The sequence below is a fragment of the Hirundo rustica genome, chromosome 9 (assembly GCF_015227805.2).
Source record: "Hirundo rustica isolate bHirRus1 chromosome 9, bHirRus1.pri.v3, whole genome shotgun sequence".
Taxonomy (NCBI): domain Eukaryota; kingdom Metazoa; phylum Chordata; class Aves; order Passeriformes; family Hirundinidae; genus Hirundo; species Hirundo rustica.
In genome coordinates this window covers 9,239,111-9,263,750 of record NC_053458.1, presented here as the reverse complement: position 1 = coordinate 9,263,750, position 24,640 = coordinate 9,239,111, and the positions used below count along the sequence as shown (strand labels likewise).

The 24,640-nt window shown below is 41.4% G+C and overlaps 1 protein-coding gene across 4 annotated transcripts in view; it reads left to right on the top strand.

The window, feature by feature from the left end:
- The first annotated feature begins 429 nt into the window (after window positions 1-429).
- Window positions 430-24,640, top strand: part of MAST2 (microtubule associated serine/threonine kinase 2) — a 187,842-nt gene continuing 163,631 nt past the window's right edge. For 2 of the 4 annotated variants that reach the window (XM_040072321.1, XM_040072320.1), the window contains exons 1-3: window positions 430-597; window positions 20,957-21,104; window positions 24,217-24,359. In XM_040072321.1, coding sequence (XP_039928255.1) covers window positions 430-597; window positions 20,957-21,104; window positions 24,217-24,359 — 459 coding nt within the window. The other 2 variants (XM_040072322.1, XM_040072325.1) reach the window with 2 other exon arrangements.

Genomic DNA, 24,640 nt, shown 5'->3' with positions numbered 1-24,640 from the left:
CTGTGAAGCAGCCCCGGCCCGTACGCAGAGGCTGCTCCGCCCGGCAGGGTCACCGCTGGCAGGCACAGCCCCACCTGGCCGCGGCCGCGGAGCTCCCGCCGCACTCGCTCCCTCCCGCCCCGCCCGCCCTCAGCGCCCACAGCGCCCACAGCTCCGGCTCCTCCTCCCGGCCGGGAGCGCGCAGCTCTCGCGATAGCGGGCGGCGCGCGGGGCGGGGGGGGGCGGCGCCGCGGCGGCCGCGCTCGCTGACAGGCGGCGGGAGCGGGAGCGCGCGGCATGTCCGCGCCCGCGCGCCCCGCGCGCAGGTGCCCGCGGCCGCCCCGCCGCCCCGGCGCTCCGTGACCGCCGCCCGCCCCGTCCGCCATGGGGCCCCGGCCGTGCCGCCGCCGCTGAGCAGGAGCGGGAGGAGGAGGAGGAGAAGCCGCCGCGATGAGGAAGGGCCGCTCTCGGGGGGACAAAGCGGCGCCGCCGCCGCCGGCGCGGAGGGAGCCCGGGCGGGCGGTGTCCGGCGGCGCGGCGGAGCGCAGAGCCGCCCTGCTGGGGGGCGGCGGCAGGAAGGAGCCGGAGGACGGCCGGGCCGCGGGGGCGGCGGAGCGGGTAAAGCCGGGGCGCGGGGCCGGGGTCGCCGTTGTTATGGAGACGCGCCCCGCGTGGCGGGGCCGGGAGCGCGGCGCTCCGGCGGGGGAGCGCGGCCGGGGCGCGGGGCGGGAGCGGGAGCGGCGGCGCCCGGTGCGGCGGCAGCCTCCGAGCATCCTCGCGCGCTCCGTGCGCTCCCGCAGGTAGATGCCCCCCGCAGAGGGAAGGGTGGGAGCGGCGGCGTGTCCGTGTCGGTGCCGACGGCGTGGCGTGAGTGAGTGAGTGAGTGAGTGGTGCGGGAGCCGCGGTGCCGGGAGTGTGCCCGCGTGCGGGGAAGGAGAGGGAGGATGCAATGAAATCGGGTGTGTGCTGAGTGCTGCCTGGTGTTACTAATCACAGAGTACATCATTCGAGTAACCCTCTGTAGGTCACTCCTAATCGCGGTGATAATTACGATGCCTTTTCCAGCGTTTTTAGGTCTTAATTCCAGAAGTGGTTTATTTAGGAAACATACCGTACCTTTGCAGTGACTTGAAAATTCACAGGTTTGTTACATGTGAGAGTGTGTAAGTTCAGTATGTCCACTTTTATGTCTTTCGTACCCACAAGAATAGGATCTACTGGTTGGTGCTTAGGATTACAAGGATGAGAGAGCAAATAGATACTAAACCAAAGTTCAGGATCATCAACGCTTTGGTTTGGTAGTCCTAGTTTTACAAGAGATAAAAATGGGAGATGACACTTTGCAGTTAAAAAATGTAGATGACAACTAATGCTATTTTTTTGTTTATTTGAAGAGAAGAAGGAAGTATCACAAGTATGAAGACTCTTGGGATGCAGTCATTCATTGCTCTGTTTTGCCATATTTTGGAGCAAAGGGAAAACCAAGGTTCTTTGTCAAAAAGGTGTTTTAAGTTTACGTCATTGTTGCAGATGCACAGGTTTATGGTATTTTAAAAATAATTTCTTAGGTGTTTTTTCCTAAAAAAGCTGTGTTACATTGCCTTCAATTATAGGAGCCTTGGATTTTGCCTTTGACTAGTGCGTATCTCTTGAATACAGATTTTCAGACTGGGCCCTTGAAGAGGAGACCTCTGTTATTTTCTAGTGCTTTGTTAAGCCAGGTAATTAAGAGGGGCTGCTGATTTCGATGTTTATTCTTTCCTGAAACAACTAAGGAGTGCAACACTCTGTATTTAGGAAAAAAATCTAAAATCAGAGGAGGTTGCCTGGTATCTTCCCAGCTGTTTGTGAAATGGACAAACTTGTAGAGCAACCAAATGGAGTTTGTTGTACTTGCATTGATGTATTGTTTATGATATTGACATGGAAATTCAAGGAAATTATTTCCATTCTTGGTAGTGTGAATGGAACTTAGAAATTGTGCACAAAGAACGTGCTATATATTGAATAATGAATTGAACACTTGGGCAATTTCACTGAAACAACCCCAAGGCTGCAAACCAGGGAAGGCTGCAAATTCAAAAGTGTCAGTTTTTGAGATGCGCAAGGCTTTTTAATGGGAAATATTGCCAAGCTGTGTTTAACTTGGGTGCTCTGACTAGGCCCTGAAGTGACTTGTAAGAGCTGATCTTTGTGCACTGGCAGGTATTTGGTGTGATGGAGAAGGAGTTTTTCAGCTAAAGTTGAGAAAGCTTCTACTCAACCGTGTGTGAGGTAGTCCCCAGACTTCCAAGGAGAACCTCTCATCTCCTCTCCCCTTTTGCATTTCATTTAGGGTTTTGTAAGCGTGGTAAACAACTGCAAATAAACGGGTGTGTTGGACAAATGTGACAAAAAGCATTTCTGTTTTTAATACCAATAATTCAGCGTTTATTTAAATGTCGGTACTTGGTAGTTTGCGTGTGGTAGAAAAGGCCTTCTGAGATGCAAAAGACAGCGAGATACTCCCATTTTCACCGATCCAGCTTGTAGCTTGACAAGTATTTCCTTTGGGGCCACTTCTGATTTAAGTAGCCCTGTTGTTGCCGAGCCTGTGCCGTGCCCTCGGCAGTGCCAGGGCAATAGTGTGCACAGCTGCAGCGAACCCTTCTGCATTAAACTCACATCCCTTTGTTTGCCGTGCGTTTGCACGAGTCTGTGGTTGGGAGAGGCTGAGCTACTCCAGTGCTGAAAAAAGTCCTTATCAAAGTGTGACTGCAGCAGTTAATCACTGTACTGACATTAAGGCCTTTGAAAATCTGCTCCTTTGCTCTGCTTATAATTCCGACGTGCGTACGATTAATGTTTGCGCTTTCCTGTGCCTTACGCACGGATGTGAGAACGACTGGGCTTGGGCAAATTAAAGATCCCTCTCGCCCAGTCTGCTGCCCCTCCGAGCTGCCAAGAGCAGATGCTTGGAGAAGAGTATAGTGTGTATTGAGGAAATGCCTCTCCCAGCCTCCAGTAATTTGTGGCTCGTAGGTTTCCTGAACCAGAGGTGATATTTGTTTTTAGAGCCCCCAGTGGGTTTTTTCTTCTATGAATTTGTCCAATCAGTGTTTGAAGCCATGTATGCTTGTAGCATCCACAACGTCCTGTGGCTGAGTTGTAGGGCTTAAACACATTTTGTGTGGAAAAAACACTTATTTTTGTTTGCTTTTAAACTTTCTGCCTGCTTGGTTTCATGCCTTGCTTGTTTCTTCTTGTGTTGGAAGAGGCAGTGAAAACGAGAATCCACGTTATTCTGTGTGACTTACGCGTTGATGACTTTTTCTTTTATTTACCATCCCTTGCTTGTGACTTTTCCAGAGTCATTTCAGAAAAAAGTTACTCTAGCCCTTTCATTGTCCTTGCTGTATTCTGTGCACCTTTTGCAGGTGTGTTCCCGATTGGAGACAGTGATGGAGGAATCCAAGGAACAGGGTTGGGTTACAGTAACCAGGACCAGCTACAGTATTTCAGCACATGCCACCCATTAAACTGACATGGCATATTAAGTTTCATTCTTTAATCTTCTGCATGCTTTTTCTGGACATTCTTTAAGCATTGAGTTGGCACTTCTGTGGAACTATGACAACTCCAGTCACTCTTTCAAGTGGTGATAACTAATTCAGAATTTGTCATTGTGTACGTAATTCTTTTTTTAATACTGTGCACCATTTTACATTTACCTGCTATTTTACAGCCCACTTAAACAATATCATTAAAGTCTTCTTCAGATCTTTGGCCATTGCTTTTGCAATCTTCAATAACTTCAGCATTGTCAGAAAACTCTGTCATGTAAGTGTCAAGCTTCTTTGCTAGATTTTGCTTTAAAATGTGGAAGGTGTTGATCCCAGAAGAGATCCTTACGAGACTCCACTGGTGATCCTTCTTTTTTGGGAAAAAGGCCAATTGCTCCAACTTATTTCCTGTTCATCAGTCATTAGTTCATGACTGAATTGTCCTTCTTACTCTGTGACACTTTAGTTTCATTGAGTGAGGGCATCTTGTCAAACGCAGCCCACTTGGATTTCTGTACAGGATCAGCTTAATCATTGTGTGTTTGCTGACTGCATTGAAGGAGGAAAATGGGAAGTTGAGGTGAAAGTGATTGTTACTTACAAATGACAGTCACCCTCATCCAGAGGCACATTTCTAGCACTAGGCTGTTTCCATATCATGCTGACATAATTAGTTTCAGTGATATTTATAGTAAAAGATTTCACGTGGATCATAGCCAATATTTGTCAGAATTGCCTTTATTAGCATTTTTTTCTTCAGGTAGAAAACAAAGCCCTCATAGAAATGATTCTTCAGTTTCTAGGAGAGCTGGCTGTAGAGGGCTGTGATGGAGTTATACTAGACTGTGGTTGGTCTGCAGGGGGTAGGTAGCAAACAGCAACTCACTGTCTCCTCTGGTGTCAAGGGATGACTCAGGCTTTACAAGAGGTGGATCTTCATGCTAAAGGTAATAAGTGTACTTCTTATTTTTTTTTTTCTCCAAGGGATGTAATAGATGCAAAGGAAGAGATTGAGTGAAGATTATTTAATTGCTAGACTGGCTCCACCTGAGGAAAACACCTGAAATCACCTAAAATCTAGGAGAACATTGGAATGGGGCAAATGAATGACACTTGCTTTTACTTGTCTGTGTGGAATAGCTTTGTTATTTTTTTCCATGAGGAATGGGAGCTAATGTGTCCCTAACAATCTAAATATTCTCTTCCTCTGAAAGCAGAGGGATGATAAACAGATGTGAAAAAAACAAGTATTGTGGCAGGTCTAGTGGGATGGAGGTTGAGAGTCAGAGAGTAAAAATACAGAATACTGAGCACTGAGCATCCCTGAATGACATTTTCTGCTCTAAAGGCATGCAGGGAACTAGGGAGTGCTACCCAGGGGTGCTTGCTTGGAGTTGTGACAAGGTGAGGGAACAGAAAGAGACCCCATCACTTGTGTCAAGCTTCCCCCTCTTGCTGTGGGTGGCCAGGGAAGGATTTGTGTGTAGATTCCATGACTTTGTGGCTTCGTTAGTTAATAGGAGATGAAGGGGAAAACAGTAGCAGAATCTCAACAAGCAGTCTAAGGCTCTGGTGAGGAGCTGCTGGTTGTAGAGGCAGGATTTTGGGGTAGATGGACCATTTGCTGTGTATGAAGTTTAACTCAGCTGCTGCTCATGAAGACCTGGACTAAAATCTTGCTAAACCTAAAGGCTCCCCTGCTGTGTCTGTTGTATAGGAAATGTTTGGGTGATGGCAGCAGGAAAACTGCAAACATAGTACAGAGACAGGCCAAAGACCTCCTTAGTCCAGCTTAGTTTTGTGTTGGAGAGCCCTTTTTCCAGGGCAGTCAGTGCAGCGGTCTCCCTCCAGCTGTAAATTTTGACCTGCCTGGAGAAGGGAGATCCTTCCTGTGTGTTCCTCAGAGAGTACATTTAGTGATTTCTGCCTGTATAGAAAGTATTCCCAGAGCTTTGAAGAAGCTAAGTGACTTACAATCAAGTCATTTAACAATGACTGTCTCTTGGAACTGTAGTGCTATAAGCTTTCTGAGAGTAACAGAAATATTCCTTTTTCTCCACCTGTCTTTGTAACTTCATAGATCTTTATGTCCCAAAGCCAAAATGGAATACTGAGGTTATCCAGTGTAATTTCCCACTTGTGCAGTCTGTGGAACTTTCCTGAAAGATAAAACATCTCTTTTAGAAACTGATCTTATCTTAGCATTAGATCATGGCGTGTTTGTCACCTCTTCTGAAAGCTCTGCCAATGTTTAATTATTCCTGCCTAGAAAACTAAACGACATCTTATTTCAACGCTTGTTTTGTCTAATGGCCAACTTTCAGCTGAGGAATATGCCTGTGCTAGCACAGGCAGTAAAAATTCTCTACTATCTGATCTCTTTTCCATGTAGAAATATTTGAAATGTAAAATTGAGCTTTGGTTGGAACAGAAGACACTGAGTTCTTTTGCTTCTAGAACTCTGTGCTTTTCCCTCTTGATTGTTCTTGGACTGGTTTGCCAAACCCAGGTAATATCCTGGCAGCAGCCTGGAATAGCGTGATCTCAGACAAGCTTCCTCCTTCACTACTGTTTGATACTTGTCTTTTTACAATTTTGGGGTTTGAATTACCACAGCTGGGTGTGTCACATGAGAGAAGGTTTTGTAACGTTATGCATGTGTGGATATTTCTCCTCCATCTATGAGTAAAATCATGCAAATTGGTCCAAGACCTCTTATAAACTACAGGTTAGAAAGCTTATTACTCCTTTCATGTTGTCATTATATTTTGATTCTGTTTTTTTCTTGGAAGGAACAGCAAAGGATCTTTTCCACTGACTTCTCACCCTGTTCTTTTTTGGAAAGCAGTCAGTGACCAGCGGGGAGAAACTGGCCAAACCCCAGAGTGCTACTCAGATTTATTTTGTCTCCACAGCTGCAGAGAAGCTGTTACCATGCTTTCCTTGCTGCGTGGCAAGCCTGGAAACTGGAGAGTTCTTCTTTTTTCCTAATTAGAACTTTTGTACTTCGAATATAATAAATGTTTTCTTCTCTTTTCCCTCAAGGTGACATCAGTGCTAGTGAAGGCAGTACCCCAGTTGTGATGAGCCCTGTATGTAGGCTGCAGAACAGTTTGGTGTTCTTTGGTTATTTCTACCATGAGCCTTCCCTTTTGATTGACAAGTGAAGAATGAAGTTTTTGGAGTTCAGTTGGCACTTTGCTTCTCGGTTTTCTCTACAGCTCTGGCTCTCAAATCACAGCTCAGTTGCAGCTCCCCCAGCCATGGACCCTGTGAGTAACAGCTCACAACACTCGAAGCTGTTCTTTATAGCTTCATGTCAAAACCTACAAGCTGGGATGAAACTTAATCTGAAGAAGATGGAGGTTTATTTTCAAAATCCAAGCATATAGACCAAATTGAATGGACTAATTGCTAGCAATGCAGATTGCATTTGCAATCAGGTGTAGTTTTTTTCTATTCACATTATATAATCTATAGAAGCAAGTGTAGCTTAATCATAGCCAAATATATTCTGTAAACATCATTACCCCTTATTAAAGTAGGGATGGAGTGCTGCTAAGTTATAACAGATCAGGAGCCATCTGTTTATGTAAATGCTTATTGCCACCTGTTCTGTGACGTTCAGGGTTGATTTTAGGGTAGTTCAGACCTGTGCCCCTTTTGTCAAGGGAGCTAAAGAAAGTTCCTAAGGAGGACATTGGTAAAGACTCCTAAATTACAAGTTGTGATTGTAATTTGCCGTTAAAAACTCAGTCACTGTTTGGAGACCTCAGACTTCCTTTTCTCATCTTCTTTTGTTGCTAACTCTTTTTATGGCAGGAAGAAAAAAAAAAAAGTGCTGTTTTCTAATAAAAAGATGCAGAGTTCTAGCCTGTGGAGCTTCTAATATGGTTAACCAGAGTGCATGGCTGGCTGGGAGGCATTTTTACTTATTCTCAGACTTTATTTTCTGAAGTTTATTCCTTTTTCTGTGGAGAAATAAAGGTAATGAAGAAGCCAGGGCATAGGTATGGAGGAATCAGATGTTCTCGTAGTTCTGTCTCTTTTCTTCTCAGTCCTTTTTCTGAGCAGGCAGGAAAAGAAGCCAGAAAGGACAAATCTGTCCCTGCCCCATAGGTGTGTCTGCCGTAAGCTGATTCTTGTTGATGCCAGAGCTGCTTCTACCTGGCTTCTTCATTTGCCATAGTTTTGCCTTTCTGTGTCCTCATCCAACAGAGGTGGCAGCTCCTGGTGGCCTGTTCCTCTGAGTTCCCTTGTGTCTTCAGACTAATGTTTAAAAATATGGGGTGCTGAAAAAGTGACTGAGGGAAAGAGTCATCTAAAAGCAGGCAAAGGGGAATAGAATCAAGGGATCAATTCTGTAATGTGCTTATTAGATAATAATAGAATTGAGCCAAAAGATAAATCCAGTTGCAGACAAAAGGGATGTGGAGTCAAGTGACCGATTCTGCAATGGGTCTGTTGGGTAAGAGCAGAGTGGCACCAGGGGGCTGCTGGCACTTGTCTGGCCTGGAAAAATAGAATCATCGCTCCTCTCAAACTTGGGTATTAATGGACAGACCTCTTTTGTGTAAATCAATAGCTAGGTAGGCATTGCATCAGCAGCTTAGATGATTCAGCTTGTCCATGTGAGATTTCGATTTCCTGTCACAAGTGAAGGGTAAGAGCAAATATTGTATTAGCCACATTAATTTCATATCTTGCATATTAGAAGAGCTAAGCAGACAGTGGAAAGATGCAGTACCCTGCATTTCTTGTCCAAAAGCGGAATGGAAGTGAAGGAACCAAGAGGATTCTTCTATCAGAAGTGCCTGGGTTTGGTGTGGCGCTGCTTTTGTTTGGAGTAATTGTTAGCCTTGAGGGGAGAGCTGCTGCTACTTACTGTTTGTTACAGAGCACTTGAGGGTAACAGTGGGGTGCTGTCCAAGGCTAGGATTAGGCAGCTGCAGAACACTCAAAGATTTTGGATATATTCCTGACTGGCTGCTTTGGGAAACCAAGTAATACATCCAAGTGTTATTGTGTTGGAGGAATGGGTATGTGTTATTGACTTTACACCTAGCAGTTGACTTCTTGAGCAAGCTCATCTCCCTTCTTGCAGCACGGAGTGTAAATGTAGTCCTGCCTGTCGAGGTAGTTCTTGAGAGCCTTTAGAAGGGGCAGTTATTTTTTTTTTTTTTTTTTCCTCTGGTAGATATTTTTTATTGCCCATGCTGCCTGCCATAAGCCAACATAGCTTTAGTGCTATAAGAAAGGCAGTGGATTATTGTAGATATGATGATAGGCATTTATTTAAAATAAAAGATTTTTTTAAAGTGTTATTTAGTTCCTATTCATGGAAGCTGAGTAGCTGAAGCTAATGAAGCAGTGAAGACCACCAGGCTGGTGAAAGATTTGAGACTAAACCAAAGTGCTTTATTCCCCAGCAAGACTTTGTTCCTTAAGAATCACAATAGATAAATGGACAGGTCTCAGTGATTTCATTTCCACATGGAATAATGATGTGCTGTGGTTAGTATATTTTTGTAGTGATGTAGCACTGCTGGAAGCCTGGTGAAAATGCTGCTGTTTGAAGGAGGAAACATGGACACTCAAACAACTACCTTTGAAACCAGATTTAGAACTTTTTAATTTGCTCTTCCTCTAAGCTGTGTCTTTTGTGAGTTTTTTATTTAACTTACACTTAGGTTCCCCGAACCCCAAATCTAGTAATCTGTCAGAAGTTATTTTCAAATGTTCTATTATAAATACATGTTACAGTGCGTTGAGGGAAGAGGGTTCAAGACTGACAGCCTAGTCTTTTAATAATTTGGAAGTCTAGCTTAAAATTTTTTTGCTATTTGAAATCGCTCTAGTGTTAATGGGGTCCATTATATACATGGAAAATAGGGTGATGCTGTTTCTCTCCAGGAAAAAATACTGGTTTTGCTAATGGAGTTGCATCATAAATATTTTCACTTTTTATTATACATATAGTAAACACTTCTACCAATTAAACATGTTTTAAAACCTTTTAGTTGGTCTGGATTTTCATGAATGTAAAAGCAAGACAGCAATTGAAAACATTCCATGTACGTTTCCATTTAAGTTTCCAGAAGCAGATGGCACTGTTGAGGGTGCACTTTGGGGAGTGTAAGAATTTTTGAAATGTAGTTTCTGATTCAGTTTCAGTCCACACACATCTTCATGAGTTGTCTATATAGGAAGATTTTTTCTAATGATTTTTTTGTTACATGGTGTGGGAAGTGATCCACCGTAAACATTCTCAGCCGTTTGTAGCCGAAATAAGTTAATTAGTTAATTGATTGACACTTGGCTAATTTTTGTCTTGACATTTACTGAGTCATGCTGTGTCCTGAAACTCTTGTAGGTGTTTGACATACCAACAAATTCAACTAATGCTGAAAATACTTAACAGGAGATACAACAAGAATCTGATTTTCAGTGCACTTCTGGAATGCCCCTTTCAGTATCGGCTCCTTGTCCAAACACCCAGCAATCCATTCAGGACACATTTCCAGCGAAGGTTTTGCTTCTAAGGGCCTCCTTCAGCTGGTTCTGACTTCTTGCAGTGACTGAGAGATGTCCTGTGGAAATTGGCTCGTTACACACTGTGTGTTTATCACTTGGATACCTTAGCTGCTAGCACAACAGGATTAGAGCCCAGTGGTAGGTTGTGTAGGTCCTGTCATCCTGGTGAATTTCCCCTATGGGATTTGATGGAAGAGCTCAGAGAGCAGATTGTCTTTCAGGATGGAAGAGAAAGTACAGAAAGGTTGCAACAGTAAACAGATGCTGGCCTGCAGCATTCAGAAGGCAGTTTTGCTAAGGACTTAATTGTGTGTGCAGTTACACCCAAACTTGAGACGCTTTGTTGTACTTTGTTAATCCAAACAAACGAAAATGAAGTGGGAAAGGTGCATCCGCCAAGGAGTGAGGGGAATTCAGTCTGTGGGATGAAAACTTGAGAAAACATTTCAGCTGCATTTCAGGAAGATTGAAGAGTTTTATGAAACGCAGTGCTTGTCAAATTGATTAGTTGATGCTCAAGCCTGTTTTCCTTTTATACTTTGAAAATACAGCTGTCATGCTTTGGGCTCAATAATAACGATTTAAAAAGCCTAGTTTCCTGATACATTAGTTTTCTAATGTGCCTTTCTGGTTCTGTCTGTGATGGGAGCTTGGTGCTGCTGTTTTCATCCTGCTCAGGGTCATACACGTGCTGAAGGACTGCACGAACACCTGAGTTAGACTCTGCAAAAGGTTTAAGCGTAGTTCCATGTTTCCAGAAAGGCTCTCCCTGTGCATGTGGAGTTCTTTTGGTGGGGCCTCTTGGAACAAGACAAGGGGTAATGGTTTTAAACTGAAGGAGGGTTGATTTAGATGAGGTATAAGAAGAATTTTATGAGGAGTGTGGTGATACACCGCAGGGTTTCAAGGTCAGGTTGGAGGGGACTTTAAACAACCTGGCATGGTGAAAGGTGTCCTTGCCCATGGCAGTGGGGTTGGAACAAGATGATCTTTAAAGATCTCTTCTAACCAAAACTAATGTATGATTCTACAATCTCCAGATATCCCAGGTGCTGGACTAGAGATTTGCTTCTCTTTGCATTGAAGGGCATACAGCTCAGAATCATCAAATTGTGTTTCTCTGCACTCTTAAAATACCATTGGTCATTACGAAACAGGTACACAAATGACAAGACTACCTTGGTCTTCTGTGCAGCTTTCAGAGAAAACAACTTCACAATGCAAGCAAAGTGTTAAACTCTAGGAAAGGCAAAACTGGACAAGAGTGTGTAATGTCAGCGTGGGGTGCTACTTGGAAAAAATGCACTGATAGCGAAATGATTTCATGTCTAGCAATGTTTCTTTGATATTTGTTCAGTTAATCTCAAGTTGTGTGTCCTCTGTTCACTGAGCACTAGCAGCAGCTCTTATCACTCTATCCTACTCCAGTTTTGTTGTAAAGGAGCTTTGATAATGCCCCAGAGCAAGGAAATGTCATCTCAAAAATGGAATGCCTAGTAATTGAAACGGGTTTATTAGTTGGTAAAATCACACCATTCGATATTTAGTGTATTTACAAACATTTTATTATCATAAAAATGGTATTTTAATATGGACCCTTCGTAAAGGCCTTCAGAAGGAAATGAGGGATCAAATCAGAACTGACAGCACCAGTGGATCAGAGAAGAAATTAATAAATTGTAATCACTGTTTTAGAGAAAAGCCTTTAAATGAGTTGTATGGTTACTGCAGTGACTGAAGGCATTTAGATATTTAAATATCCAGGCATAGATGGATGCAGTGACGTATTAGTAGCAACTATGTCTTTATTAATTGACTTAAATTGCACCTGTGCAATATAAAGGTGGCAAAAATATAACCCTAGAAGTTAAATTATTCATTAATATTTGTACATTCTTGGACATTTACATTAATCCCTGTTTTTAGGACAGAGGAGAATCTGTTTTCAGGGTTGTTTTGCCAGTTTAGCAGTCACTTTAGCAGAAGTGTCTGCTGACTCCAGTCCGTGTTTGAGCTCAAGGCACGGTGCTGTTCGTAACTCCTGACACTTGGGCATTGTTTCTGTTCTCAGGCAGAAGGGAAGAAATATGTCCTGTCCTTGAAAAAAAATTTGGCTTTTGTTGCTTTGTGATGGAACTGTATTACCCTGCTTGGTGAGGAGAAGCTTTTGTACAGATTATAGTCACCATTTCTTTGTGCAGACATTGATAAGAATTGTGAATTAGCTTGTCTTTGACTGCCATTTAATGGGATTTCTGTATAAGGAAGACCAAGGACTAAGCACTTACTGTGTGTTGGTTTAATTTTGTTTAGGTGTAAAGGCACCGATAATTTAATTGACAGTTTTATAATAAATTGATAGTTTTCTTTTCCCATTCTATACATGCAGATCTGCTGTTGGATCTCAGGGAAAATTTGTTCTCAGGAAAAACTTCACAGAAGTGCTTCTAATTTTTGGCTCTGAATCGATCTGCTTATCTCATTTGTGGTAGGAAGTGAGAAGGTTGCAGATGTTTCATAGAAACAAAAATATTGATGCCAAAGGTCACAAAATTTTTTTTTTTCATGCTGCAAATAGAAATCCTCCTCAGTGATGATAACACCAGATTAAATTGTATCTTGGTCTCTGTCATATGAACAAATGGTGTTTTGACTCTTAGCACTGGTTTTTGTTATATTTCATTTTGTCTGTAATCTCTGTCTAAGTGCAGATGGCTTCACTATTGCTGCTATTCAGGTCATATCTGTGATCTAGAAAAGAATCTTGAGCAAAAAAATATTAGTGTTGCCAAAGCCGATTCCTGTTGTTTTCTGGCTTCATACTTTTCTTTGTGCAATATTCATTATTCAAGTGAGCTTTAACACTTATGAGCGAGTCTTAAAATGGTATTACCCATCTGTAAGCAGCCAAAGTTCACCAGAGTTCAATTCTCCACCAAAGTTCAGTTTATGAGTTACTTTTTGATTTTCTTTGTCAGCAGCTTCATTTGAAATAAGCCTTGGAATAGCACTTGGACATGGATTTATTTGAAAATTGCTTTTTGACAAACAAGATTAGAACTCTGCATTATTAGTAAATAAGTAATTTTTGTACAGCGCGTGCATTTTAATACACTGTTACTGTTCACTTGTCAAACTTTGTATTTTCAGTTAGTATTTTAATTTTAAAGATATTTTATTTGTGCCTTAGACATAGAAAAGTCTATATTGTTTTGGGTCAAGAATCAAATATTAATACAGGTAACATCTCCTAGGTTTTCCAACTCAACCTGGAGGTTCCTGCCTGAAATGTATAAAATCAGATGAAACTTTCTTCCTGGTTCTATTGCTATGAAGCAATTGTTTGTTTATGTAAATTGAATGAACTTAAAACTTATCACTAGGTTTTGCTAATCTCTCTGTCTCTAAAAAACCAAGGAGTTTACGTTCCAAATAAAAATTAATTCGACTGTAACATTTTAATGGGCATTAAACAGCGTTTACACAGGCGTAGGTAGGTATTTTATGTTGGTTTGTTCTTTCCCTGTGGACGAGACAATGTGCACAAAAATCAATGTAGTTGGAGATCTGAAAGCTCCAAAGTGAGCGTCAGTGCTGCAGGGAGTGAAGGAGCGCTGCAGAACCCTCTGGTAAATCTCCTTTTTACAGCCAATAGGAAATCATAGGTTTCTGTGGCTGCACAGATGAAAATGCAGTTTCTGCTGCTTGCCCGGTTCCATGAGCAGTTCCATTCCAGTCTGGTGTTAAATCCAGAGTTTTCTGTGTAATAAATATCTGACTAAATCTGCGAGGAGCTGACAGACAAGAGAAGTTTGGTTTGCTGATGCTGTGGGTCAGGGTCTTTAGCAAATCTCAACGTGCACCTCTGTTTAACCATGTGAAACCTAACAGACAAGAATAGAGAAGATAAATGAGCGTTTGATAACACACAGGGTGCTCAGGAGAACTTGCTGTAATCCCAGTCTGTGATGTTGGGACACATAACATGCTTGCCACATCTTTTGAGTCTGTTGAAAGAAAATCTTCCGAGGGAAGGTGTTTTGATGTCTTATAAAATCAAATTTTATTACAAATTCCTTTTTTTGGGGAGTCATATTTCTCTTAATCCTTAGAGCGTATGAGTAAGGATGATGAATTACAGAGTTGTTTTGTTTTATCTGGCCAGGAGTTAATTTCCCTGCTCAATCCAACCTTTTAAAGTTTGCAATACTCATGCTAGAAGAGCACTGATAAAGGAGTGATGTGGCCTTTAATGCTCAGGGTCTCTGTTCAGACTGGTTTTGTTGTCAGTGCAGCTCCTGAGCCTGGTGTGGGGTTTGGCGTCTTGATAGATTGATAGTGGCTTCTTTGAGCTTCTGTGAAGCCTGAAACAGACTTTAGAGGCTCTGTTTCTTTTTCTTCCCTTGATGAAATTCATTTGGTTTTAGGCATTTACGAGCTGAATTCAAGAATTGCTTTTCCCTTTTGGCTGTTGGGGACATCTTGGAGTAGGGTTGAATACTTTGTTTAATCCATTCGTGTTTTCATGTAAGCACCAAACATTCACGCTGATAGAATTTAATCATCAATTACCTTGTCTTCTAGACTGTGCATCCATGAGGAATAAAACGATTCTGCACCTCAATGGGCCTCAGAAAGGGGCTAATAATGTACACAGCTATAAATATTTACCTTGGCTTTTTAACAAGCTATTTCATGTGATCCCGCAGCTGGGACACTTCACAAGAAAGTTAACAGCGCTAACTTCCCTGATGAAACATTAAATCTTGTAATTCATTCGTTTGAATCAAGCATGCCTTGTTGTTTCCTGAAGAGTTACCAAGAAAAGAAATCTCATTGAAGAACAAGATAAGGGGGAGTGTATCTGATAGTATAGGCTTCTGATACTTCCTTTTTATTAATTGTTTGGTTCTAACTGTTGGATTTTTTTTTTCCTAAACACAGAAAGTTTTAAGTTTGTAACTTTTCTGTCACCTGTGTTACAACTGCAGATGAGTGTACCGAGGAGGCTGTAGGTGTTCAGAATGGTAAATGTGTGCATGATGTGTTGAAAACATCACTGTGGCAAATAACGTTTGTCTTTGCAGTCCTTTTGAAAATTTAATATTGATGCTAAGTTCACTTTATATAGTTATTGTTGTAAGAATGTTGGAATTCGTTGCAAAGTTCCTCAAATAAATCTACTGTAGAGAAGAATAGTGTAGAACTCTCTTCTGCCGTTAAAATACCGACACTTTTGTATAATGCAATACATTCTGTAAAGCTTTTCTCTGTTGTTGATGCCATAAACCAATATATTATAGCCCCTGAGAGGCTATGTTGATTTACTGTAATTTTCCTTGATTCTGCTGTCTCTGACATTTTTCAGGGTGCTGCTGGCAAGCACATGAGTTAAGCAGATACAGTTAAAAAGAGACTTAGTTGCAAATTGTTATTTAGCCTACAATTTTGGTCACATGTGGGTTCTCCCCAGCTTCCTGATAAACTGCTGGACCTCTCCTCCCAATGTGTAATGTCCAGACTGGAAAGTTAAGGCAAATTTCAGTGCTAAATACTGAAGCATAAATACTATGATTCCATTGCTAATTGCTACTTATATAGACAGATATTTGGTCTGTGATCTCTTCTCTAGGCCTTTAATTTTCAGTGTATTTTAGAGTATATTAGAGCAGGTCTAATGACAGGATCAGATTTATCTGTCATTAAGGGTATGCACACAGATTATCTAAAGTGATGAGGAAAGGCTGAGAAGTAAAAGAATGCTGCTCAGATATGCACACAGCCCTGACACAACAGGCTTTTATCTTTTAAAGGACAAACAGTTCTGTGTTGAAAAATAGAAAGTGCAGCTTTCAATGTTGACTATTTTTGGTGCTTTCAAAAATTCAGAAAGTATCAAGTTACCCTCAAGTTACATTGCTCATTGGTTATCTTCCTTACAAGATGGGCTAGTAACAGTGAATTCTTGGCCAGTTTATTGTAGTTGAATTTTCGTTCTTCCTTCCAACAGTTTGCTAGGATTCACTTCCAGATGACCTAAGGTTATTGAGCTCATTAGCCTCATGAAAAAATGTTTCTCGTTTTTCTTATTAATGGATTTCCTGTTCATAGAAAACTTTTTGTGTAGCTTCCCCACCCCCTGGCTAACAGTTTAACATGTTTTGACCTGCAGACTTCAATATTTGTCAGTTGCAATTGAATTCTTTTGCTTGTCACAGAGATTGTGAGGCAGTTTATGTTTGATTTAATCATAACGCAGTTACATGCAGGGAATTGTCCTTTGCATGATCTGTTACATCCTAAATAGAGGCCATAAAAACAGGGTTTGAAAAGTTTTATCCTATCAGTGGACTGAATCTGATGTGTCAGTCTTGTTCACTGTGTAATGCTTCGAAGCAAAACAAATCCACACTTGCAGTGTTCACCTGCCTCTTGTAGGTTAAAGACCTGTGCTGCTCTCTTGCAGCACCATTAAATGGACAGTGGGGAAACAAAAAAGCTCCCGAGAATCCTTGCAGGGGTTTTCCTGCTTGTTCTATTATTTCCTGATTTAATTGCTTGGAACTTTTCCTGTGCAATGAGGACTGAGAAGGATCCCTGTAACTGTATTCTGAAATTAGCAGATCAGGATTTTATTGGGCTATTGGTATGTTCAGGCAAATCGAGAAGCACGTCTGGCTTTCTTGTCTTTTGTGTGCATCTTCTGTGACAATCTGGTTCTCCCATCTAGCTGAGTGTGATAGCTCCAATGTGACATTTCAGGCAAGAGGAACAGACTTGGGTGTTATTCCAGCACCAGACCTCTTGTAGTGCTTTTTCTGTGCAAGTGGGGGAAGTGACTGAGCTGAAAAGTGCAGAGCATCTTAAAAGTCAAGAAAAGCTTTGGCTATTCTTTGTATCCTGCTATTTCAAGTTATGTGAGCAGATTTTTGTGTGCCTTTGGTAGGGAGTGATAGCAATAATCTTTGCCTAGCAAATCAAGATTATGTGACGCTTTTATCTCCAGCCCTAAGCTTTGCAGGAATCAGCTGGCTGTTTGAACCTGGTTCTTAGCTTGTGGCAAAAGCCACGAGCCCAAAGTAAATTAAGTTCTTTATCACCTTTGAAAAGAAATGAATGGAGAGAGGCTCACGGTCCTTTTCACACGATGGGAGCAAAGTGTTACGTGCTCACTAATGCTTTCATCTCTGGGGTTGTAAAAATCTTTTCTTTTCAAAAGTGGAAGTGGAGTCCTTAAAATTATGGCAGTTTGTTGTATGTAATCTGTTTTTCAGCCACTTGCTCTGATAGATTAATTTAGTAGTTTGAAAGCATGTAAGCAAAATTTTGCTCTGTAGCTGCTAAGAGTTTTTTATTCATCGATTTGGAATGTTGTGTATGATTGTTGTGTTCTTTTTATGCATTGCTTTGGGGCAAGGACAGGGAAAGATCTCTTCCTCTAAGTTTTTTCCTTCCTTATTTGAGAGTGGTAATGTAATCTACTGCTCTTTCCATGCAGTTCATCTATGATCTGCAATATCAAAGCAGGGTTGTGATGGATGAGTGAAGTAAATTGCAGTCTTATGAAAGACAGCTCTATTGTTATTAAGCTAAAACTTTCCTCTTCATTGTTTTGCTGACACAATATGGGCACAGCTCTTAGAAAATGAAATTTTAAACCGGCTGTGTTGCACTGAGCATTTTTTAAAACATAATAGGCTGTCTCAGAACAGTGCAATTTTTTAAGAATCTTTTTAAATATCTATTTGAAAAGTGACTTAAACAGTTTATGGACCTGCTGAATGTGATTGGAGGCCCTTTTTTCAGACACTTACGTAGTCTCCTGAATATAGCCCAAGTGTTTAATGTGCTTAACAAGAAAAGGGTTAATGAAGAGGTCTCCATATGTAATATGTACCAAATCCATCTCGTCTACGAGACAGCCTGGATGCTTTGGTGAGTGTGGGAAGCTGTTTTTACCTTTCTACTATTCCTTTCTTCTCTCTGTGGTAGAAGTTTTGGTGGAAAGCTGAACCTGGGGACGGCTGTCACACGGAATGGCTTTTTGGGGAGTACCTGGTACTGGGCTGCCCTCAGAGGTGTGTGCAGGCCGGGTGTTGGAGCTGCTCACATCCTGTGCCAGGAGCAGCTGTGCCCTTCAGCTGGGGAACTTTGGATTTAGGTATTAGCACATCTGCAAGACTCAGGTGCTGTGACTCAAGAAGCCACATTGAGAATTTGTGATTCTTTTTGCCAATAAAAAGAGACTGTGCACGCAGGGCAAAGGGGAAGGGGAGGGAAGTGGACGCACTCTTAGCCTGGTAAGCACTGTCGGTGTAGTGTGTGGAGAAGGAGAGGTGTAAAATACAAAAGCTGCTTGTAACATGACTTGGAGTACTTTTGTTTCTGACTTCAGTGCCTTTCCTTACCTGGTGTGCCAAGTGAATGGATGTTTTTATTTAGCTGCAGTTCACTGAGAACGTTGGTGAGGTGTGTGTGTGTGTGTGTTGGAGGGGAGGTGAATATGCACCTGCAGGGGAAAAACCAAAACAACAAACCAAATGAAACCTCCAAATCACCACCAAACACCCCCAAAACTTTGAACAAAGGAGTCTCAGTTAGAACACTTCACTTCAAGTTGGTCTTTGACATTTTAATTTTAACTGCTGCCTATGTGCATGGGGCCTTTCAACACAGGACTAGTTTCAGGGAGGGAGCTGGATGCTGAAGGATGCCGTGAATATTTGGAATTGAAGCATAAGGAGTGTGAGAGGATAGGCTGGGTAAAGTTCTTAAGTAATTTGTAACCAGGAGTGCCCATGTTTGTGGGTTTTTTTTTCTTTGTGGTATTTTTTTTTTTTCTTTTGAGATGTGGTAATTTCAGACCGTCACAGATGGTAAACATGTGCCAGATTTCAGACATTATAGGCATAGGACAGGCCTTATTAAACGAGTGTGCATGTTTGTGTATGTCTTCTTACAGTCATATACACAAATAAAACCATGTTCTGCCATCCTGAATGGAAAGAGCAGACTCTGCCCTTGGCCTCTGCAGCTTTCAGCGTCCTCTGTGCTGGGAGACTGCTAATGCTGCAACTTAATATTATTTAGCTCTACTCCCAAGTACAGAGAGAAAGACAGGTAGATGCCTTTTCAGCTCTCTAAATGACAGAAAAGAAGAAGCAGAGGCTGCTGCAAACGAAGGACTTCAGTACCTCTGTGGGGATGGTCAGAGATAAATAAAAATGTGATGCTCTTTGCTCCAAGATGTGTACAAGGAAGCGTAAGATTTAAACAGCTTTTCAGCTGAGCAGCTTTCTCCATCCAGCCGCAGGGCACTTGTTTTTGAGCCCTTCCCCACTCCTGTTAGCAGCTGGGGGAGCTGGGGAGTGAGCTGGGACCCAGGTTCTCTGGTGATCTGGGTTAGACACTGGGGACTGAAAGTCTGACCAGAACCAGCGAGAAAATTGTGTCCAGAGCAGCCTGGGAAAGGTGCACCACTGCAGCTGATGTGGAGCAGAGCATTGCTGTCCCTCGAACAATAACAGAGTTATCCAGTGTTATGAGGCCAAAAGATTTCATGATTAGAAGGAGATGGGGTCTAAGAAAGGTTGAGAATGAGTGACTCAGACCTAAATGAGAATTCTGTTTCAAATCCCAAATCAGTTTTTTTTTTTTTTTTTCCCCATATAAAACCACTTTATTTATCTCCCCCTCCCTTCCCCTTGAGGTTTTTAAAGCGTGTAGTCCTGGTCTGGATTTGACAGTTTGAGGCATAACACTGTAGACTGAATAAATTTGAATTAATGACTTTAGAAACAGATTTTGACTGGAATCTGCGAATTTTAATTAAAACCCATAAGTGGTAAACTAACTTTTGATTTAAACGTCATTTAAAACTCTGTTAAATCGTGCGGTCATGTATCATGCAGGGAAAGTTTATTTTCCTGCCTCAGATGAGATTTTTATGAGGATAAGCATGGCTTGAAGTGCAGTATAGCTAATGAGAGGCATTTGAAATAAAATGGAGGAGTCCATGAAAACAAGTGGAATGTTTCACACTGCAGAAAAGGGAGAATCTGAACAGTTCATCTAGATGGGCTGTAATGGAAAGTGTCACATCTTCAAATCCATGTCTGATAGCAAAGCTCGTTGTTCTTTGGGTGTGGAGTGAGAGTTTGACACCTCCAGAACAATGAAAAGCACCAGGAAAGCAGTGTGGTTGTGCTTATGACGCTGTTCTGCCTACACAATTTTGACTGAAATTTTGCTGTCTGCTGTGAAAGGAATTCACGTGTGTGGGCGTGCTTCTGACAAACACATGTCTGATTTTGTTTGTAGTAATAACAAAGACACGACACAAAGGCTGATGTTATCCTAGTTATTAGTTAGTTGTGCATATGGTCTTGGTAGAGCTGTAACTTGTATTGGGAGTTTTGGGTTGCAATAGACATTGCAACAGTTTCTTTATAGGTATGTTACTCATAGGCTGGATGGAATACAGATGGAAGAAAATTGGAGAAAGTACTTTTGCTTTAGGAGGAAATCGCTTTAATCAAAGCTGAGCCTGTTTTTTCAGTGCCATTTGCTCCTAAATACTGTAAGATAAAAGAACTGCTGCAGCATAATTACTTTTTTCTGACTATTATTAATGGTATTTCTTGCAGCAGTGGTGTTCAAGGACCAGAGTTGACAGGGACCTTGTGATGTGCTGTCTGTGCAGCTATGGGGCACCAAAGAGGGGGATTTACAATGTTAAATCTTGTTGTTTTGGTTCCTTTTTTTTTTTTTTTTCTTTTTTTGGGGTGGGGCATGTTTATGTTTTTTTTAAACAGTCCCCTTTATGCTTTGGAGATTGCATGTTTCAGACAGGGGACACTTGGCTGTCATTAACAAAGTTCTGCACGTTTTTCTTCCTCCAGGAGATGATAACGGAGTCGGCGCCGCTGCGGTGCAGGAAGCTCAGCAATCCTGACATCTTCTCCTCTGCTGGGAAAACCAAACTCCACCGTCAGCTAAGTCAGGATGACTGCAAGCTACGAAGAGGTAGCTTGGCAAGTTCTTTGTCAGGTAAAGACATTTTGTAAAGACAGTCTGACCCTTTGTTAGCATTAAAGATGCAGCGTTGTCAGCATAACGACGATAATAAACGATACTGGTAAGTCACTGCTAAAGTGACCTCTTGTTGGCAGGGCACACGAAATTGTATGCGAGAGAAAGATGCAGGAAGAAATATCGGCAGAAAAGAGTGAAAAAGCCTGGATGTAGAGTGAGATTTTGTATCTTGCCCAGAGTGAAAGGTTAAAAGCTAAGGTTTAATACGCAAAGTTAAGGAACGGAGTGGTGGAACTTTAGGTGACCCATTGGTGTATTCTTATCCCTTTTAACATCAGCATTGGATGCAAGCTTGCTCACTTGGCCCTTTTGTTTCTTACTGGGAAACTGACTTTTGGTATCATGCTTGAATTACTATTTAGTTTCTTTTTGGCTTCAAAAGCACTGTAGGCAGTTGTGATTCAAAGTAAAAATCTTGCTTACTATACTTGATTTTTTTTTTTCAGTTTGTGTAAATTTTTTTTTTTTTTTTGTGAACATAACTTTCAGCCTTGTAATTGAATTTAGTTTGTCAGCTGTAGAACCATGGAACGAGCATAGGCAAATAATTACCCAAAAATGGACCAAGTTCAGTAGTTTTCTTTTTTTTCAAAGACTTTGTTAGTGTGCTAGGGGATGGTTTCACAACTGTTTAAAACTGATATCAGAGCCTGTGGTGCTGGAGTAGAGCTGCATGATCAGTCTAGAATGAAAGAGCTGATATGCCTGAATGCCACTGTTACTCTGTAGGGGTAAGTTGCAGCCCATTTCTTCTCTAATTAGGCTGTTTGCCTATTTGCATCTTAGTGCAAGAACTGGAAGAGTTGAAAATTCTCAGGTGGGAGGGAAAGAGGAAGAAGGTGAAACCACCTTTTTTGGCATCAGCGTGGGCTTGATTTACATGATTGTGAAAATGCATCCAATCCTGGTTCCTCGTCTTTTATCAGAGGAAGATAAATATTTTCATGTTTGGGGTGTTAGATGTAATAGAACCAAATAAGCAGTAAAGTATGTGTGTTTTATTTTGGCTTGGCCTTGGCTTAGTGTTTTATTTGTAGTGAGTGGATAGCATCTGAAAAATGGAAACAGTCATAATGTTTTGTATGCATGGAAGTTTGTTCTCCAAGGTAGGTTAATCACTAAAGGAGGACAGAACTTTATGAACTGCACAGCTGTTACTGACTGCAATGGCCTAATTTAGTACTGTAGCATTTTTCCCCCCTTGAGAAGAAGAAAGCAAAGTAAATAGAAGGAAGCAGGAAAACTGGAAGGTCAGCTCTCTTTTAAAAATATTTTTTTTTTCTGTTTGGAGATTGTAATTTCAGAACAAAAATTTCTATATTCTCCAGAATCTGTTGAGTCATCTTAATTACTTTTCAATCTACTATACCTGATTCAGGAAGGGGTAAGGAGCCCCAACAAGATCAGTCTGACCCAACTGGATAGAGAAAATGTACATGTTTAGATGTGTAGTTTCAGTGTGGGTAGAACTTGAGGCACGACAGGGAAAGGCTTTAGCTTAAAGTTCCACCCTTTAAATGATTCCAGCCAATTTTTGCCACAGAATCATGTAAGTTTGAAGAGTGTAGATGATTGTGCACCCAAACTGGTTGGCAGAGATTTGACTCTTGGTGGAATTCTGCCCTCCTGGATTCAGGATTTGTGGAACTAAAAGGAGATATTTATAACTGTATCTTACAGAGACTTAAATAAAGTTATTCTTGTCCTCAAGCATGGGTATTTTAGACTGCCAGATAATTACATTATTTGACTTGCAATTATTGTGTCTCTGTTTGCTTGACAAAGTTGAGCCTGCTCATCTCTTGTACACTTTGACTCCTTCTGTTGGTGTATACCTGGCTTTTTCTTGTAACCATCACAGAAAATTAATGTTAACAAGTTAAAAAAAGGAAAAACCTCACCACTTCCACTCCCGCCCTCCCTCAGCATCATGGCTGGTCACATTATGTGACAGTCTCCCAAATTTTGCAGCCATTATTATGGAGTGAATGTAATAATTCTCATCTAGTTCTAAGGTGCAGTTGAATTTGTAAACAGCTTTCTGCCCCTGAGAGAACAAGTCTTTTTCTGCAGCATATATGTGATTAAAGGTGCTACTTATTGCAATAAATGTCTCAGTCCCCTGTGATTCCTGAGCATGTAGTAATCCATTGAATGCAAGAACCTTTACTATGCTTGGAAGGGCATGTGTTATTTAGTCCCATAGTCCTAATTTTAAGGAAAAGAGGTATTGTTCTCTTCTGTTTTGCAATGGGGAAATTGAAATACGTGGGTTGACTGACCAAATTTACAGAGTAAGTGATCTGGAAGCTAATAACTGAACCCAGATTCACAGACTTCTTCACTTATGTGCTTTTAACCACAGAAATATCTTCCTTCTCTTTTTTCTTTGTGGATGACATTGTACATAAAAGGAAGCTGTCAAGCTCTGTGGAGTCAAAATATGACCTACTTTGACTTTGGTTCTTTCTCGTTGCAGAAATTTACTGCTTGACATTTTCCAAAAACGAGTGTTGCATTGACTAGAAAATATGTATTGAGCAAAAACTATCCATCCATGGTTCAAAGCAAGGCAATATTTAAACATACACTATATTATGTTACAGCTGCATGAAATGCAGTGCTCAGTGTTCCAGTGGTAGGAGAAAGTGGGGATGTCCAGATGACCAAGCTATTTAGGGGAGACAATATTTTACAATTAGGAATGCATTTTCAAAAGAATTTTAAAAATTATGCTAAGGAGATTTTTGCCTTCTTTTATGGTAGCAAATATTTCCTTTTTAAGATGAGTGGAATATGGAAATATAGAAAGTGATAGCAGTCTTTTTACAAGAGTTTTTGGATTTCCCCATTATCTCATAATGTAAAGTAGATCTTTTGGAAATTGTTAGTTATCAAACATAATGAATTTGCTGGTAAGGTGCTCTTACAAGTTTTAATCTACCAAAATATTGGAATAGTTCTTTTAATTAAATGCTTTTTCTTCACATGCAGTATTTGTTCTCAGCTTTGAACTTGCAGACTTGTTTAAAAACAAGCTGATGGTATTTTGATTTTATTTTTAAAGGAAAACAGCTACTTCCCTTATCAAATAGTGTCCACAGTGGAGTGGGCCAGACGATGTGGCAGCCTCCTGGAGACACCTCCAACCTGGTCCGCATGAGAAATCAGTCTCTAGGACAATCTGCTCCTTCACTTACTGCTGGTTTGGTGAGTGGGATACTCGTGGTGCTTTTGTGCTGTAGAAAGTGATGTGATCCAGTGCTTTAGTTTTTACCTTGTTTTCCCTGCTCCTGCTCAGTGAAAGCAGCATTTTGTTCCTGTGGGAGTTTTCGGGCTGTTCACAGGGTGAACTAGGAAGAGAACATGTTCATCCTGCTTTAGACAGAAAGCAGGAAAAGGTGTGTGTTGAAGAATAATTACTTTTTGGGAACATTCCTTCACAATGCTACTTCAGTTGCCTAATGCCTGAAAGAAATATCATTGGAAGT